This window comes from Cebus imitator, unplaced genomic scaffold, assembly GCF_001604975.1.
Source record: "Cebus imitator isolate Cc_AM_T3 unplaced genomic scaffold, Cebus_imitator-1.0 Scaffold1, whole genome shotgun sequence".
Taxonomy (NCBI): Eukaryota; Metazoa; Chordata; class Mammalia; order Primates; family Cebidae; genus Cebus; species Cebus imitator.
The window spans coordinates 16,750,214-16,768,793 of NW_016107316.1; the positions used below are offsets into that span (position 1 = coordinate 16,750,214).

The window sequence follows — 18,580 nt, forward strand, 5'->3', positions numbered from 1 at the left end:
GGGATTACAGGCACGCGCCACCATGCCCAGCTAATTTTTTGTAGTTTTAGTAGAGACGGGGTTTCACCATGTTGACCAGGATGGTCTCAATCTCTTGACCTCGTGATCCACCCTCCTCGGCCTCCCAAAGTGCTGGGATTATAGGCGTGAGCCACCGCGCCCGGCCTTGTCCAGCACTTTTAACTGCTCAGGGCTTCACTGCACTCAGGTGGCCGTTGCATTGTCAGCTGGAGCAGGGAAAGGGACCTCCCTCCCTTATGCTGAGCTGACACTGGCTTCCCTGCACCATTCCACCTGCCTGTGGAACACATGGAAAGACCCCAGCCCTTTGGGCATGCCCCGTCGGTGTTTACGAACATTGGCCTACCGATTCTTCCTTTTTCTAGGACAATCGCCCTGATTTGTTCTGGGGCCTTGACAGTCCGGACCGTCTACCACTCTGGCTGCTCTCCTCTGAATGCTTGTTTGTTGGCAAAACACTGCTTAGAGTTTGAGCACCCAGGTTCAAAAATCCTCCTCCCGCTGCATCTGATCAAGGCATTGGAGTAAGGTGCGCTCCTCTCCCTTTTCTGGTGTTAAAATTTCTGAGCCGGGCACGGTGGCTCACACCTGTAATCCCAGCACTTTTGGGAGGCTGAGGCAGGTGGATCACCTGTGGTCAGGAGTTCAAGACTAACCTGACCAACATAGAGAAACTCCGTCTCTGCTAAAAATACAAAATTAGCTGGATGTGGTGACGCATGCCTGTAATCCCAGCTACTCAGGAGGCTGAGGCAGGAAAATCGTTTGAACCCAGGTGGTGGAGGTTGCAGTGAGCCAAGACTGCACCACTGCACTCCAGCCTGGGCAACAAGAGCAAAACTCTGTCTCTAAATAAATTAATAACTTCTGTTGCTCAGCCCAGAGCTGAATTTACTTTCCGAGCAACCTGTCTGACCATAACTTATTTTTTCAGCTTCCAGTCAACCAAATTCTTTCCTGTACCCAGGGGACAGCCCCATTTACTAATCTGATGCTCATGAAGGTGACGTGCTTTAGGGAGGCCCTGTCTCATCAGGGCTAGACGCTAGCACCTCCCCGCTTAGGTACTTGAGCCCCCTGGAGGAGGCTGTGAACAGTCATGGCAGGGAAAAGAGACGCGAGACAAAAGGACATTATTACGGTGCTTTTCCGTTTTTCTTTTTGCACAAAAACAGTCCATTTATTCAAGTGTTCTCCAGCACAAGTACATTAGAAAGGAGCTTTATTATATTCTTCTGGGCACAAAAAAAAATGTGATGAAGGCGGAACTGACAGACTTTCTACATCTGTTGTACGCATTGACCTCTTTAATTATTTCATAAACAGCTATGTCACGAGCATCACTTACACAGAGATACAACAGGACACCAGGCGGGTGGGGCAGGGCCCCACTCGGGCCCCACTCGTCCCTCCCTGGATGTCCTAGAACCAGACTGTGAAATGTACATTATTATTGTCAATAAATAGAGAAGCAACCCTAAAAAAACAAACAAAAAGCAAAAGCGTGCTGGAACTAGGGGAAAAAAAACAATAAAGGAAAAAGAGGAACTTAAGAAAAAAAAAAAAAAACTGTAGAAAAAAAAACCAACAACAACAACAACAAAAAAAAACACAGTGGTGAAAGGATGCTGGAACCAGGAAAAAAAAAAAATATAAAGGAAAAAAGAGGAACTTAAGAGAAAGGAAAGAGGGCTGGGGAGGGAAGGGCCTGGGAAGTCCTGCATTTAGCTGCGTGGAATGTGGAGTAAAAGTGCTCTGCCACCGGGGTCAAAGCGAAATCGTCTGTAACAGTAAAAGTTATTACCAAATCAGCTACGGAGTTTATTCTTCAGTATGAATACATGATTTCCCACAAATAAGTAAGCACCCGCTACTTCAATGCCTCAGCTAAAACACATGAAATCGCTCATTTAGTTTTCAAGTACAAAGTTAAAATGCCTTTTTAATAATAATATATCAGAGTAAAATAATAGTCTCTTTTAAACTCCACTACAAGAAAACAAAACAAACAGTCATTGTCCAGACAGCAGACTTAATTTAACAATATATATTTTTAATAAAATGTTTTAGCACCTTGTTGAGTCACCTCCTCCCTCTGCGTATTCTAAGGAATTTCAGCATTTTTGTTGTCTGTTGAATTCTAGGGCTGTGCAACCAAATCGGTCTGTGAAGTGAAATGGGACTAGGGGACTTTAGACCGCTGCTCATGTTCTCAGGCACAGGGGTGGAGGCCGCTAGGCTGGGGCTGGGGGAGCCACCGTCCTCGCCCCTCCAGTGGAGCTGAGCCAGGGAGCTTTCCAGTTACGGGAGTTTCGGGAGTCCCGGGCCCTCTGGTGGGGGAAGTAAGTAAGTCACCACCAGCAAAGGGATCTTCTGTCCTTGTCCTCCCTGCTTGCTTTTCTCCCCCTATCCCCCAAAACTCTGCTGCCTCGGGTCAGAGACAGGTCACCCACCAAAGGCCCACCTTATATGGGTCTTAGAAACACAGAGACAAGGCTCCCCAACTCGGTCCCCAAAGACGCTGGCCTGCCTTTACCAAAACGTAAAGATTGCAGAGCTCCCGCTGCAACAGCAGAGTCCATCCTCTCATCCCTTCCCACTCCTCCTGGCCCTCCTGACCCAGCACAGAGCCTGGTGAGGAGGCAGCTGACACCTTCCCTAATCCTGGCTCAGCAGGGCACAGCCAGAAAGGCCATCCTAGCTCCAGGCCATCCCTCCATAACACCTTTTCCACCCCCGGGGTTGGGAGCGGGAGGTTTTGGCTGCTTCCTGCCAAATAGGCAAGACTCCTGGAGGACAACTCCACGGGGGCCCTCTAGGCTCCCACGCCAGAAGCAGGCAGCCTGGAGAATGCACAACGACAAACTCAGATTACTCACCTCCCGGGACCAAAACAGGGGCCTGGCTAGAAACTCGGTTCCCACCAGAATCTTGGCTCTGCCATGCTCCCGACCAAAGCAAGCAAGCAGCCCCTCTTCAGGGCACAGTGCCAGGTAGCACCCCTCCCTGCCCTGGCCCTAAGCCCGCAGCTTGAGGGGGCTCCTAAAAGCAACAGCTCTGAAAGACACTTGGAGCCGCTGCAATTCTGCACCAAGCAGCATAGAGACAGGAATTCAAAACTGCCTCCCAAATCTACTCTATTTATGTAAGCAAAACTATGAAATGAATGACTGCAGTTTTCCTGGAGGAACATCTCCCAGATGGCTCTGCTGAAATATTCCTTCTGCTAGAGAAGGTGGCGACTTCCCCAGAGTCAATTATTGGGAGGCAAGGGGAGCCGGGCCCTGTGAGACCCTTTCGGTGTCAGCCTTCCTTCCTGCCGGGCTGCCTGTCCCAATCCTTGCAACGCGCCAAAACTCACACGTGCATCCCTACCAGCCAATCACACCCAGGCCCGTTTCAAAAGCTAACAGGTCACGGATGCTGTCTTGGAAAGTTTGCTTTCCAATAGGATGTTCAATGGCAAGAAGTCTCTGGGGCTTAGACAGAAAAGGAGAGCAACAGATTCACGTCATCATCTGTGGACTGCAGACCCCTGCTAGTGCCCACCTGCAGCGCCCCCAGGCTGCCTGTTCACTGTCCCGACACTCCCTTGGGGTGGGATTAGCACCAGCCACCTGCTGGAAACCAGCTTCCTGCTCAGGCAGGAGGCCAAGGGCTGTGTCCCCAGTACTAGCACCTGGCTACCTCCCCCAGGCAAGAGTCACAGATCTCTTTGGCATCATGCTCCACCTGGCACCTGCAGGGGGGAAGCTGCCATCCTCAACCCCCAGAACCCATGTTTCTAAGGGGGAAATGGGCCTGATCTTTGGAGAGAAAATTCCACAGGGAATATGCCTGGCAATTTTCCCTAGGCCCTCTTGGTTGCCCTACTCTACCACCTTAACCTCTGCCTTATCTACAGCCTGCTGAAGCACAGCGCCCCTTGGAAGGTGACCCAATACCTGTCCCCAGAGGCCCCAGGGTTGCGGTGGATTAAGCACGTCTCAGCTTAGCCAAGTTGGCACAATCCCAAAGCCCCCACACTCTCCCCCAAGTTCTACTGTGAGACCAAGACCACAGGCTGGGCTGTAAGAAAAGCTGGTGATTGTTAACTCTTGTCCTTGCAAGGGGGACCCACAACCTCTGGGGCATCTGATCCATTCTAGGGCCCAGTCAAGTGGCTAGACCTGGAGGAACAAGTGCTCTCAAGCTGTCAGCCGTAAAGGCTCCTCTGTGCTCAGCACTCCCTCCTGGAGTAAGCCGGCCCACAGGAATCCCCAGGCTTGCCATGCCCTTGGCTACCAAGTCTCTTTCCAAGTCCCCACACCAATCCCTTGGGTGGGGCACCAGGCCCAGCTCCGGTGGAGCTGGGAAAGGCTAACTCTGTCACTAAGCAGTGGCTTGGGAGAGCCTGAAGTGTTAGATGACTCTGTCCTGATCCTGGGAGCCGGGAAGACCTTAGCGACGGCCGGCGGGGGAGGGAGCACCTTGGACTGCCTGAGGCAGCCCCTCCTCCCCCAGCCCTCCTGGAGTGGCACTGGTGGACTCCAGGCCTGAAGGACGGAGCCCCCCGCTGGAGCAAGGAGGGGCTGGGCGAGCACCACAGTTAGCACAGGGACTCTAAAGAGGGGGCAGAGGCTCCCTTCCTCGCTGCTCCAGCCCCACAGGGGCCCAGTCACCACCTGTCAGAGGTGACAGGAAGCAACTGAGCATGATCTTAAACACCAATCTGTCAAGGAGACAGTAGATTGGGGTCCAGGACCAAGCACCCCAAAAAGGAGTGAGACTGGCCACCAGCTGTGTGAATTTACTCCTGAGTAATGAGCAGGGGGTCAAAGTCTTGGTTTGGTTTTGTCACTAATTACTAATTTGGTTTAGTCAATAGGTAAGGTTCACTGTCCCATTTTTTTTTCCCCAGTGAAAGCCCCCTGGCCAAGACAGACCTGGATGTCAATTTGATTTTTGTTGGGGGAGAATAGGTAGGGGGAGTTGAGGGCTGACTTTACTGGTGCCTAGAGTTGCAGGTCAGTATCACAGGTTGCTAACAGAAGAATCTTTTGACATCACCAGGGGCAAAAGAGATAGAACACTACCTGCTAGAGGAGAGCACCTGCTGAAATAAAACCTCCTCCTTTTCCTGCCTTCAGCACCTAGCAACTTCTGGGATTGACAGTCTACCTGCAATCAGGGCAACAGAGGTAAATAGCTGCACGGGCTGACTCCACAAAGTCCTGAACCCTGGGAGAAGAGTGCTGGGAGCTCCCTGGCGTGTGTGAGAGTGCATTCGTTATGCATCAGTACAGAAATAAGCTCCTGTGTATGCGTGCGAGATTGATTGGTGTGGGGTTTATGTCTGCAGTGGGGACCGAGGCTCAGCACACTGAGCCCGCTTCCCCCACTCCCCACCCCATAATAATTCTTATACATGACCCTATCTATGTATTTATAGAGCGCCTATCACCGTAGGCCCCATCTTTCTAGGGACGTGGACTTGGGGCCATGTGCTTGCCGACACACCTCCCAGCTCTGCCAGTCCCAGGAGGTGCCATCCCCCCTCCCATTATAAAATATATATCTCTATATGCCACATATCTACACCCCATCTACCCAGGCAAGCACCTGCCCGTCGGGCCCTCACCCTGGAGCCAACAACACTGTCCCTTCCTACTGCTGACGCCAGGCCACCTGCCTTGTAGGAGGCGGAACCAAGTGCCGAGCACTGGGGGCTCCAGGTGCTGCTGACTCGAGGTAAGGGCACAGCTATCATCAGACCGAGTACTAGAAAAGAAACACACACCACTCCAACCACACACACAAGGAGAGAGACGGCCGGTCCTCCCTCCAGCCCTGACACACCCGACTCAAGAGGAGGGGAAGTAGAAGAGAAGAGTGACGAGCCCGGAAGGCAGACCTCGGGGACTCCCTGGCCGCCCAGCTGTCACCATGCCCAGTGGCCCACCTGGCCCGAGGGGTGGGAGCCAGGGCACCAGAGCCACCGCTAACTCAGAAGCACCCTGCTCCCGCACCTTGGTTTGAAACCTAAAGGGAAGGGTGTTGGGTTTTTGTTTTCTTAAAGAAAATCTCAAAACAAACATAATTATAACCAGAACCATAAGAATAATTATAATAAAAGGTGTCATCAGCCTCCCAGTATAAAACTGCAGCCTTTGGAGATGACCAAAAACATCACATTCCAGGGGCCAGGAGCCGCCTTGTGCACAGAGGGGTGGATGGTGGGGGCCTCATAAAAGAACACACAAAAGGCGACTTAGACAGGAAAGCACCAGTACGTTTTGTATGTTTTTTTATTTGCTCCAGGTGGGGTTTTGACTGTCACTTTCCCACACTCTGGATTAGTTCTGATCCCACCACAAGGAGCCCTCAAATCGGCTAAAGTGAGAAATTGGGCCTGAAGACTCCGTACCCTGCCAGGTTGCCGAGGGAGTCTCCTTTTAGAAAAAAATCAAAAGGTTATTGCATGAGTCTGGATGAATCCCACTCTCAGCTGTCCACGGTCCCGACCACCTCATCTAACCCCCTTTTTGGCAGGGAGAAACGGGAGAACACGGCTCCCAGGTTCTCCTCCTTCACTCTGTGGCAAACCAAGGGGAAGAGCCCACCGTGAGAATGCGCCATCTGCAAGCTGTCTCCCTTCCTCCATCCTTGGTGAAACCCTTTGCGCAGAAGGCCACGTGGAAGCTGATGTTTTTACTCATCTCGCTGTTTGAAAGCACCATTGTGAAGTCGGGTTGTACAGTAGTTAACAGTACCTTTTATATATATATCTCATATCTATCATATATATATAAACTGTAAACAAGAGGTAACAGCGGCTTCTAGAAACTGATTTTCTTCAAGGTTTCCTGTGTGGTAGGCACCTGAAATACTGTAGAAAAGTGTCTTGTGTGGTGTTCTCGTCTCCCTGCTGCTAACTGGGTTCTGTTTTGCGTGACCAGGAATGGTGCGGGCACGACAGCTCAGTGGCTGGGAGGGAATGCGGCCGCCTGAGTGTCTCTCTCTGTCCGTCCCCTGCTTGTGCTCCTATCTGATCAGGCTAGAGACAAAAAAAGATATATAGTAAAAAAACAAACAAACAAACAAAAAAAAAAAACAAAAAAAAAACCCAATATATAGATTTCTATAGAATTTCCTTTTTTCCTCTCTCCCACCTTTCCTCTGCAAGGTATTGTTACTATTTTTTGTTACTGGTTTTTGCTGAAATAACCTTGTTTCAGTCACAGCAAGAAACAAAACCCAAACAAACAGAAAACCCCTCTGAAAAGAGTAGAAAACAAAAGGTCTGACCGGAAAAAAAAAAAAAGGAGCGGGAGGGGGAGGAAGGGGAGGGAGCTTGGTTTTGTTTTTAAATAGGACTGAAGAATAACATTGAAAAATCAGGAGATGATGTCCAACCCTTTTCGCAAGGCAAAGCCCTCCGGTATTTCCGCCTCTGTGGTTTTTGTTTTAAATTCCTTTTTCTCTTCTGGGTGCTGATACTTCTCTCCATCCTCACGTTCTTGGTGTTTTATTATGTTTTGTGTTTTTTTTGTTTGTTTAGCTTTATGTCGCTACCTCAGTTTGCCCCCATGTCCCTTACACACACGCAAAATACTCCTTCAGCGGAGCGAAGAGGTGGCGGATGACTGGCACGCTCCACGACCGGCCCAGCAGTCTCTGCCTTGCCAAGCGGCTCATGTTGGAGACGTCAGTATAGTGGACAGGGAAACCAAATACCCTGAGGGAGAGAAGGCAAAGAGGGCAGGGTGAGTGCTGGCGGGACAAGGCTGCTCGGAAGCCATCTAACCACACAGCAGGATCCAGAGGACCAGCAGCCGCCCAGAGCAGGGACGGGGCACTCACACCCACCAACTCCCGATGCATGCTTAGTTCTGCCAAACCTTCTGTCCTTTATAAACAACCCAGCACTCGGATCGCCAACCGTGTGCCAGGCACTGTGCTGGTTTCTGTGACCTTAGAGGTAGTAAGGTTGTCACTGCCTAGAGTTTCACAACCCAGCAGAAACAAGATAATTTTGAACAATCCTGCAGAAACACCTCCAGGACACACTCTACAGTTCCCCTCTCCTCCAGGGCTAGCTCCACAGCACACACCTCGAATCTGCATGTAATGAACATACAGCCCTAGCATCCTGCACACTGAGAGGAGGGAAGGCAAAAAATGAGCTGAACTCCGGCCTGACTTCAGAAGCTGAAGGATTTCCTGTTTGCTTTGGTTGTTTGTGTAAATGGTCTCTTTGTCTGGCTAAATCCTACTTATACTCAGAGAACAAGAAGGTCATCCAGCACCGAGAGTCCTGTTTGCACCAAATCCAGGGTGGGGAGGCTGTAAGGTCTGCCTGGCCCTATGCTGGCTTGGTTTACAAGAGACCTACAAAATTGGCACCACAAGTTCAGGAAGGTCCTGCCGCTGCAGCATTTCCTTGGGGATCAGCAGGGTCTCTGAGAGACAAGGCACCATGGGATTCCTAGACTCCTCTTTTTTCCCCTTTGGGATGGAGTCTCTCTCTCTTGCCCAGGCTGCAGTACAGTCATGTGATCTCAGGTCACTGCAACCTCCACCTTCCAGGTTCAAGTGATTCTCCTGCCTCAGCTTCCTGAGTAGCTGGGACTACAGGCGCACAACACTACCATGCCAGGTTAATTTTTGTATTTTCAGTAGAGATGGGGTTTCACCACGTTGGCCAAGCAGGTCTCAAACTCCTGACCTCAGGTGATCCGCCTGCCTCCCAAAGTGCTGGGATTACAGGCATGAGCCACTGCATCTGGCCCCTAGACTCCTTTTACTTTGGACCAGCCTTACAATACACAGGAGCCTGGCTGGCCAGGAGTCCACCCCCGGAGTCTGCCATATTGGGAAATGCTTGATAAAATCCACTGTTCCCAGGGCATTTGTGAAAAAATAGCCAGATGGGAAAGGCAGAGGACCCCTCCAGCAAGCACGGCAACCAGAACACCCCATGCCACAGCCAGACCCGCACAACTTGGGTACCTTTCCATTTCAGTGCACCATAGGATGTCCTCTTTCTCATTCATGAAGACGGGGAAATGCTGGTCTTTGCCTTGCTTTATGGAGTTTGACCTCGTAGTAATGGTCCTCACTTTGCTGAACTAGAAGGTGAAGAGAAAAGAGGACTGAGCACGAATTCATTCACCAGCCAACGCTGACCATGCATCTACCAAGTATGCCAGGTACTCGCCAACCCTGACAGGGTCTGGTCCTCCCAGGGGCTGGGTATGGCTCTGAGAGAGCAGAGTTCACCAGGCAAGGAGCCTCCACACACCAAACAGCCCCACTTTTCTTCCTGCTTGGAGGTCATCTGGCCAACCGTAGTCAGGTCCATTTAGCCACAGATTTAATTTTTTTTTTTTTTTTTGAGACGAAGTCTCGCTCTGTCACCTAGGCTGGAGTGCAGTGGTGCGATCTCAGCTCACTGCAACTTCCGCCTCCTGGGTTCAAGCGATTCTCGTGCCTCAGACTCCCGAGTATCTGGGACTACAGGTGCATGCCACCACGCCCGGCTAATTTTTGTATTTTTAGTGGAGATAGGGTTTCACCATGTTGGCCAGGCTGGTCTCGAACTTCCGACCTCAGGTGATCTGCTTGCCTCAGCCTCCCAAAGTGTTGTGATTATGGGCGTGAGCCATCATGCCCAGCCTAGCCACAGACTTTAGAAGTAGAAGCCGTAGCCACTATACCTTCCAAGTCTTCTAAAGAATTAGCTCTTTCAGAGGTGGAGTAACTTGTAGGCTAAAGGATGCCAAGTTACTGAGGGGCTCAAAGATGCCCTCTGAGCTGCCAATGGTTCTGAATGCTGGAACCTGCTGACACAGAACCCAATACCTCAGGTACTCACTCCAGGAGATTCCAGCTCCAGAGAGAAATGGAGCTTCCATATCATGGGAGCCTGCTCTGATTTCAAGGCTTTTGCAATAGGTTTTGGCCAAAAAATTAAGAAATGAAAAACCACAGCAAGTCCAGGTCTTAGTAGACTCCTCAGTGTCTACCGGTGCAGTGGGCGACACTCACCAGGGAGGAAGGGCTGAAGGCCAGCAGCCCCGGGCCCTCCTCTGGCTGCCCCGCTGCATGTCCCTGCACTGGCTCCTAAATTGCATTCTCCACACTAGCTGGAGGTGCAGGCGGGACATGGCCTTGGCCACCGCTCCACTTCTTCCTGCCCTTCCTTCTCCCTGCCCCCCAGCAGAGGTCCTGGACGCTGGAGCTGACCTTGGCTATCCTTCCATGCTCCAGACACTCCTGCAGCTCCAGCTTATCATTCACAGTGGATGCCAACGGCCTAGGAGGCAGAAGAGAGACGGTAACAACAGAAACCTGGGGGACAGCGGGAAGGCCCCCAGCCACATGGCCCCCTCCCCCCCCAGCAGCCACTAATTCACAGGGTAAAGCGCCCTTCTCCAAATCATGTACACACATCGTAACCCTCTTCAAACTTCCCATAAATACACCAACACACACTGCAGCCATCCACAAACACAACTCCGCCAAGTATTCATCTGTAGAGGTAAATTCGAAAGTGGTCTCAAACTACGAATAGGCAGATAACACCCAGCAGAAGAAGGAAAAAACCACAGCTATCTTTACATCAGTTAGTCTAAAATACACTGAGCTTCAAGTGTCCTATTGCAAGGTAAGCTTTGGGGGTGACAATGTTCCGAATCTTGATTTGTGGTGATTGTTACATGGGTGTGTCCACTGGATGAGATTCATTAAGCCACAAGTCTTAAACGTACAGTTTTAAAAGACTTAAATTCTGGGCCGGGCACAGTGGCTCAAGCCTGTAATCCCAGCCCTTTGGGAGGCCAAGGCAGGCGATCACCTGAGGTCAGGAGTTCAAGACCATCCTCACCAACATGGTGAAACCCCATCTCTACTAACAATACAAAAATTAGCCAGGTGTGGTGGCAGGTGCCTGTAATCCCAGCTATTCAGGAAGCTGAGGCAGGAGAATCACTTGAACCTGGGAGGCAGAGGCTGCAGTGAGCCAAGATCATGCCTTTGCACTCCAGCCTGGGTGACAGAGCAAGACTCTGTCTCAAAAAAATACTTAAATTCTGCAGTTCCCTGAAGACCAAAATTCTGACATTAAACACATCACTTCTGAGGGTGCAGGCTGTCCCCTTCATGCTGACCTCTTCTGACAGGTAAGGGTATTTAAGGAAGGTTTCCCTGAGCACTGGCTCCAGGAATTCAGTGAGGGAACCATGGGGGCCAGCAGTTAAGTCAGGCACTCAACAGACGACCCAACTGTTTATGCGTGCACCGTCCAGTCGGCCCTGCATGCGGGACCTCTGCTCCTCCTAGAAGCTCAGAGTTCAATATTTTAGTAATGAAAGAAGCAGGCGAGAAATCCCCTAGGACCAAGGTCTGTCAGGAGACACCGAGTGGCTCTATGAAAATACTGAGCCACGTTAGCCCATCTATTTCCAATACACACATGCATCTCGGGAACTCTCAGGGGACAGTTTCAGGCCAGCTGCCCCAATGCCCCATCTCCTTCCCCTCAACAAATCCTTGACAGCAACTTTACCAAACACGTATGAGATGGGAAAGGTCTTACAACCTCATGGGAATAGCAAGGAGGGAGACTATTTGACTGAGGCCAGGTGAAATGATGTCTCCTAGTTATACCAAGTAGCAGACCAAGGAGGTTTATCACCCATGAATCAGAACACTCTGGAAAACACTTCCCTCCACAATGGACAGGGACTGAGTGGCTCTCAGTGTGCTTCTGAATTGCCAACTCTGGACAATTTCTTTTGCCTCAAAAGCCTTTTTATAATGCCAGTTTTACACCTGAGAAATTAATTTTCTTCACTTTTGGATAGTAAAATCTTTATCTGTGTAACCTAACTGAAGAAAATCTCTCAAAGAAAGGACCTGAAGCCAACCAAGTGTGTGATTAGGAAAATTAAGCAGAACCCTGAATTCACATGTAGCCGTTGCGAGATTCCCTCTCTTGGAACAGGCTATGGCCATGACTCCCTTTCCCGGTCCTAAAGCCATGCTCCATGGCTTTGCCTCAGGAGAATCTAAGCACCAGAGGGCTCGGGACACATCACCAATGTCAGAAAACCAACCACCTAACTCGGCAGCACACGTATCTTTCGTATAAAGAGAGTACTTTTAAAAGTCCTGCTTTAAGACCACTAGTTGTTGGTTTCAGACAAGTATTTTCCATACCCTGACTCCTCTTATTCCTCAAGGAAAAGGAAATAAACAACCCGGCAGAGCAGCTAGCCATTTGGCAGAGGCTGGCCGGAGAGCGCCCGGCTCAGGGACCCCCCCAACCGTGGGCCATCCCATCTGCAGTCCCAGCCCACAGCCCCCCAGGCCCGGGAGCTCTCACCAACCTGTTCATACCGGGAAGGTTACCCCAGAAGTAGCGGGCCCTGTGTGCAGCTGACACTTCTTTGGCATCAATCATCACAGGGTTGGACTACAAAACAGGAGATGGTTTGAAGATGAGCCAAGGAGGAAGACGAAACAGCGCCAGCATGCTGTGGTGTTGAGCCTGAAAGCCTCAAAGGCTCTTACTTCTCTCTCAGGAGCCACTCACTGGGCTAGCCTGCAGCCTCCAGGAGAAGCTGGAATTTCACCTAGCCACATTCTACATGCTGTCACCGAACATTCTAGGTCAGCATTGTCCAAATGAACTTCTTCGATGGTGGGGATGTCCTCTATTTACACTGTTCAATTCAGTGGCCACTAGCCCACTAGTACAGGTGGCTATTTTGTACCTAAAATGAGGCCAGTGTGATTGAAGAGCTGAATGGTTAATGTTAATATAAACAGCCACATGTGGCTGGTGGCTACCATACTGGACAGTGTGGCTCCAGACTACCCAGAGGCTGGGAAAACCCAGGCTCCAGCGAGTGTGGGTGGGTTTACCATGAGCCCCGATTATAACTCAGACACAGGCCTGCTCTCACTTACAGTCAGAACACCAGCTCGTGGTGTGACCCACCCCCAAGACTCGGGAGCACAAGTGGGCTCACGCTCCCAGAAGGGCTATCCTAAGCATGCCTCTGGCAGCAGAAGCTCTCTGTGCATGGCTCAGACTTGGCTCAGGGTTAAACTGGGACTCACATGAGGAAGAATGAAAACTCAGCTAAGTCCTGCTTGCTTCTCAGGTGCCATATCATGGTACCAGGGAGTGAGGACAGGCCTTGCTTGCTCAGGGAAAACTGATTTTTGTCCTCTCAAAGGTCCTAGTGTGAACGGACACCACACAGAATGCCCATCCCCAGAAGTCAGGTACCCCACCCAATTCGGTGAAAGGTCTTTCAACCCTGGAGGTCTATACCCACCTCTTAGGGTGAGACCACTGGTTCTTTCTGAGGTGGGCCTCTAACTCTGCTTCCTCCCTTTCAATCCGAAAGCCTGGGGCTTCCCAAACAGGCCCCTTGCAAAGCAGAAGTCATCAGTCCCCAGCTCCACAATGCAGATAAGACAGGGATGGAGCAGCAGGCCAAGGTAGAAGCCATTAGTGAGCTGGCCAAACCAAGGTTGCTGGCTATACCTCGAGAAATCGCGAGATGTCCCTCTTGTCACTAACGCCCATGGCCACCACATTCTCAAAGAGCCAGAAGAAGGGGCGGTCATCTCCCTCCTTGGGCCGCGCATCATGCAGGAGGCGGTAGAACTCAAAGAAGAGCCGGCCAGTGCCCTCTGAGAGGTCGGAAGAGAAAGCCATCAGCTGGGGCTGCCTGCACAGACAGTGGTGTGGCTTGGGCATGGGGAGGGCACGGGAAGACAGGGTCATCGGGAATAGCTGTCCCAGGGCAGAAATATCCAAGGAGGAAAAACTATGTGCAGAAGCACCAGCTGAGAAGGTGGAGGGGAAGGATGGTACCTACCGTAGAGGCCCTTGCGAGCAGGGTTGACAATGGAGAGGTCATTGCAGGGACTGCCCCCAATCACAAGATCGAATGGGCCCCACTCCTGGATCTGGGAGGATAAAGGCAACGTGATGGGCCTGCTGTCCAGGGACAGAGGCAGACAGGAAGAAAGAGAAATGATCTGTGAACTTGGCAAAGAAGTCCTCTGACCCGAAAGAGAGGAGACCTGGCTGCTCTGCAGGCTCACGACCCTAACTGCAGCCATGGGTTGAGTCCTAAACAAGAAGGGGACCAGATGGATCATCTCTCAGGCCAGTGGGGAAACCAGCATGCCCCAGGCAGGCAGCACAGCCGCCCAATGGGAAGACGACCCAAGTGGACGGCTGAGTCTGAAGGTACCCGGCGCGCTGAGTGTCTTAGGCAGGGTGTCTGGGCCATGTGAATGCCCTCCAAACGCCCTTCAGGACTCCAGAGGGCCTGTAGTCATGCTCAAGAGAAGACCCTGCCAGAGCCTCCCAGATATAAAGGCTGGTAAAGCTATTTGCCAAAAGCACTGGGAAGGCAGGAACCTCTCTCTAATCCAAAGAGCTCTACTTATAAAGGGCCCAGAAACCAGCACAGGGAGGAGCCAGAGCCCAAGTAGGCAAGGCCTCAAATAACTTTTTTTATTTTTTAAAGAGACAGAGTCTTGCTCTGCTGCCCAGGCTACAGTGTGGTGGTGTGATGCTAGCTCAGTCTTAACCTCTTGTGCTCAAGTAATCCTCCCGGCTCAGCCTCCCAAGGAGCTGGAACTACAGGGTCGTCCCACCACGCCTGGCTCATTTTTTAATTTTTTGTAGAGAGAGGGTCTCGCTATGTTGCCTAGGCTGGTCTTAAACCCCTGGCCACAAGGGATTCTCCCACCTTGGCCTCCTGAAGTGCTGGCATTATAGGCAGGAGCCACCATGCCTAGCCCAAACCTCCATTTCAATTTGCCCTTTACCCTCTCAAGACAGAGGACAAATGGAAGATAAGGAGAAAAAGAGGCTGGGGCAAAGGGTTAAGAGGAAGAGAGCAAACAAAATGAAAGGAGGCCACGGCTGCCTCTAGGGGCCGAGTGTGCAGGGAGGGGAAGACAGGCTGCGCCCCACAGCACGGACATACATGCTTCTGTGTGACGCTGCGGACGTCCCCGACGTACATGATCTTCCCCTGGTGCCGCACCATGCCCACCGTGATGGAGTCCTCACACACCTCCGAGGCAATGTAGCGGTCCACCTGAATGCCCAAGTCCTTCAGCACCAGGAGCCCTGTGCCAGCCGGCAGACAGCACTGTTACTCGGAGCCATCTCCCTGGCACCCTGGTCCTGGCAGGTGAGCCTGCTGGCCAACAGGACCTGTGGGGTCAGCTGCAGGCCCAAGTCCTATCTTTTCACTGAAGATTCCTTAAACCTTTCTGGATCCAACTGGGGTATCCATAGTAAGGACATCGAGGCTCTGTCTCACGCCTCTCTTGGCCTATGTGGAAGGCAGTCAAAGCTACGGAAAACTGACCCGAGTACATGGTTCCAGGATCTAGGAAGAATCACATGACTTTTTGGGGGCCTTTTACTGTCCTCCATATACAGCTTGGTCCTTCCACACCCTCTTATCTCCTGCTACAATTCTACCCCACCCTTCAAGACTCAACCGAATGCTCCCTGCTCCACAAAGATTTCATCAATGCCCACCCACCCTGGACTCACCACGCCATCTGCTATGAGTCCCCAGCTCTGTGCATCCCTACCTCCCCATCAGAGTGGCTTCCATTCCTCACTCAGTCCTCTCATGAGTTGCAAAGACTCTTCCAGAGGGAGGAGGCCTCCTCCCTGTGTTTTCCCCCCAGCTAACCACACTGATTTCCTTACCACGATCCCTCCCCCTCCAGAAATGCTGGCCAAACTGAGGCAAGGAAACAATCGGAGCAGACACTGAGAACACCTCAGGAGAAACAGGGTGCGGCACTGTTTCTGCTGCTCCCAACACATCCCCCCCACCAAGGAGCTTTTAAAGCCTCCTGGAGTGTGAAATGATTTAAGAAGGTCTCAAGGTTCCAGCCTGGGAAACAAAAAGCTGTAAATGAACTTTTCTAGGTTTAGAGAAGAGCAGCATGGAGCTGAGAACAGAAGACAAACATCTGGCCCAGGAAGGCACCCCTACCCTACCCTCTAGCCAGGGTCCCTGGGTTGAGACCACCTATCTTCCCTCTGGCCAAACAAAGACACAAATTCTAAGAAGAGCTGGAGAAACCCGTGGCTGGGGGGCAGGGCAGAGGGCTGGATGTGTCTTCACAACCACCTAGGATGCTTTTTGCAGTATCCAGAGCCACATAAAGTAGACAATGCCTGTAGGGTGACCCAGCATCTCCTAAAGGTTTTCCTAAGGAGGGAATGGTTGAAGTATACAAAGTTATCATATCAGGATGCTTGTCACAACACTGCTTATAATAATAAAAAAAAATAGTAAATGACCTAATAGGAGTTCATTAAATAAACCATGACACTTTGACTCAAGGGAACCCTATGCAGCACTTACAAATAAAGAATGTAGCTTTAGCTGGGCACGGTGGCTCACGTCTGTAATCCCAGCACTTTGGGAGGCTGAGGCAGGTGGATCACCTGAGGTCAGGGTTTGAGACCAGCCTGGCTAACATGGTGAAATCCCGTCTCTACTAAAAAATACTAAAATTAGCCAGGGGTGGTGGTACGTGCCTATAATCCCAGTGCCTTGGGAGGCTGAGGCAGGAGAACTGCTTGAACCCAGGAGGTGGAGGTTGCAGTGAGTGGAGATTGCACCACTGCACTCCAGCCTGGGTGACAGAGCGAGACTCTGTCTCAAAAAGAAAAAAAAATAAAGAATGCAGCTTTACATTGTTTGCCATGAAAAAGCAGTCATAATAAATGCAAAGCAAGTTACAAAACCATGTGCATTCACCATCCACTTAATTTATCTATCTATGGATGTATGGTTACATAAACACACGCACAGAAAAAAGTCCAAAAAGGATGTATGCCAAAATATTAATAAAAGGATAACGGGTGATTTAAATAGCCTTCTTTAGATCTTGTGTATAATCAAAACACAATAGAACTGTATATGTTTGTCTTGCTGAGTCTGTCCTTCGAGGCTCTGTGAAATCTCTGTGAATCCGACTAATGATCACTCCCATCCTCTGCTGCTGAGTCTTCACCATTAAGGGAAGTGTCCAGCACACAGGCTGTTTTCCCACCTAGTCCACCTTTTTGTTTTTGGTCAAATCTAATTCCATGGACTGCATACGTTTTCACTTCACACACGTTTCCTCTTTGGGGTGATATTTTAACAGCTATGAAGCTAACCGTCATTTCGTTTTGCCCACACACACGGCTCCCCAATCCTGGCACAAGGCAGCCAGCATCTCTTGGGCCTGAGCCCTCACCTGTAGCAATTCCGTCAAAGAGAGACAGCACCCGGATGGGCTTCCTCTTCTCAGCTGGGACAGGTGGGTAAACCTTTGGAGGGTCCTAAGCAGTGAGCACAACAGGTCAGGGGCACGCCCAGCCGTGTCCCACACTCCCACCCAGCGCTGACCCTCCAGCCAGGCTCCTAGACCTGCACACCCTGTGTGAAGCTCAGGCCCCACAACCAAGGCTCAGCCTAGGGAGCTCGAGACCGCCCAGCACTCACAAATTCCTGGTCGTGGTTATTAGCGAAGAACATCTGGAGCCGGGAGGGCCAGTCGTCTCGCCGCCGCAGCAGCCCGTAGGTGCCCTTGTGCCCACACATGTAGCAGTTCCAGGGGTCTTCCTTAATGGCTGCCTGGGCAGCCCCCGGCCCCACCAAGAGGTCCACACATTCCACACAAAAGCACCTGGAAGGAAACCCAGTAGCAGAGGGGACTCTCAGCCCTGGTCCAGGGAAGCCAAGGTCTGCTACCTGGAATGGAAAGACTGGGTCCAGAGCATGGCTAGGGGGTTGGGGATAGGGGCTGAGGGTCTGTGGGGAGGGGAGGGGAGGGAAGCAGAGCCAGTGGAAGGAGGCCTCATGGCTGGGGTTGGGGGTCTATGTGAGGGGCGATGAGGGAGCTGGGTGGAAGGAGGGGAGAGAAGGGGAGTAGGGGGGAGGGGAGAGAAGGGAGGAGTGGGGAGGGGAGGGAGGCCAGCCTCACCTGCAGCAATTGTTGTTCCCACACATGAGCACCTCTCGGCCCCCGCAGCAGATGGTGCAGTAGGACTGATAGCCGTCGTCGTCATACTGGTATGCACACTCTAGAAAGCAGTTCTAGACAGCAGCGGGGAGGGTCAGAAACCACCAGGGCGGGTCCCAGGATGGTCAGGACCAAGGCAGGCTCTGAGCCCAGCCTTGCAGAACCTGACTCAGCCCTAGAGACAAGACCCACCACCTCCTTAGCCAGGGTCAGCCCCAGCTGCAGATCTGGGAAGGGGAAACCAGGTCTGCCCGTGTGCCGCCATGGACAGAACCAAACAGCCTGAGATCAAGGCCAGGCAGGGGGCTGCAACACCACCTTGGGCCTTCCTGTAGCTCTGGGCTTTTCTGCTGGGCTCCTGAGGGCATGGCAACCCTGCTACACTCAGCCTGAGCAGGTCTCCGCTGCTCTGCCCCATCCCCACATCTGGGGACTAAAATGGGGCTTGAGAGACAAGAATCTTTCAGAGGAGAAAAATGAGAGCAAGTGAAAAGCC

The 18,580-nt window shown here is 51.6% G+C and overlaps 1 protein-coding gene across 7 annotated transcripts in view; it reads right to left on the reverse strand.

Annotated features, from left to right (window-relative positions):
* Positions 1 to 6,290: 6,290 nt before the first annotated feature.
* The window catches only part of DNMT3A (DNA methyltransferase 3 alpha), a 113,916-nt gene continuing 101,626 nt past the window's right edge, over positions 6,291 to 18,580 (reverse strand). For all 7 annotated transcript variants that reach the window (XM_017527076.1, XM_017527092.2, XM_017527073.2 and 4 more), the window contains 10 exons: positions 18,046 to 18,158; positions 17,565 to 17,748; positions 17,317 to 17,401; positions 15,024 to 15,169; positions 13,899 to 13,989; positions 13,562 to 13,710; positions 12,393 to 12,478; positions 10,249 to 10,318; positions 9,013 to 9,131; positions 6,291 to 7,738 (listed from right to left, as the gene is read on the reverse strand). In XM_017527076.1, coding sequence (XP_017382565.1) covers positions 7,597 to 7,738; positions 9,013 to 9,131; positions 10,249 to 10,318; positions 12,393 to 12,478; positions 13,562 to 13,710; positions 13,899 to 13,989; positions 15,024 to 15,169; positions 17,317 to 17,401; positions 17,565 to 17,748; positions 18,046 to 18,158 — 1,185 coding nt within the window. In that variant the 3' untranslated portion in view covers positions 6,291 to 7,596. The remainder of the gene's footprint in view (positions 7,739 to 9,012; positions 9,132 to 10,248; positions 10,319 to 12,392; positions 12,479 to 13,561; positions 13,711 to 13,898; positions 13,990 to 15,023; positions 15,170 to 17,316; positions 17,402 to 17,564; positions 17,749 to 18,045; positions 18,159 to 18,580) is intronic.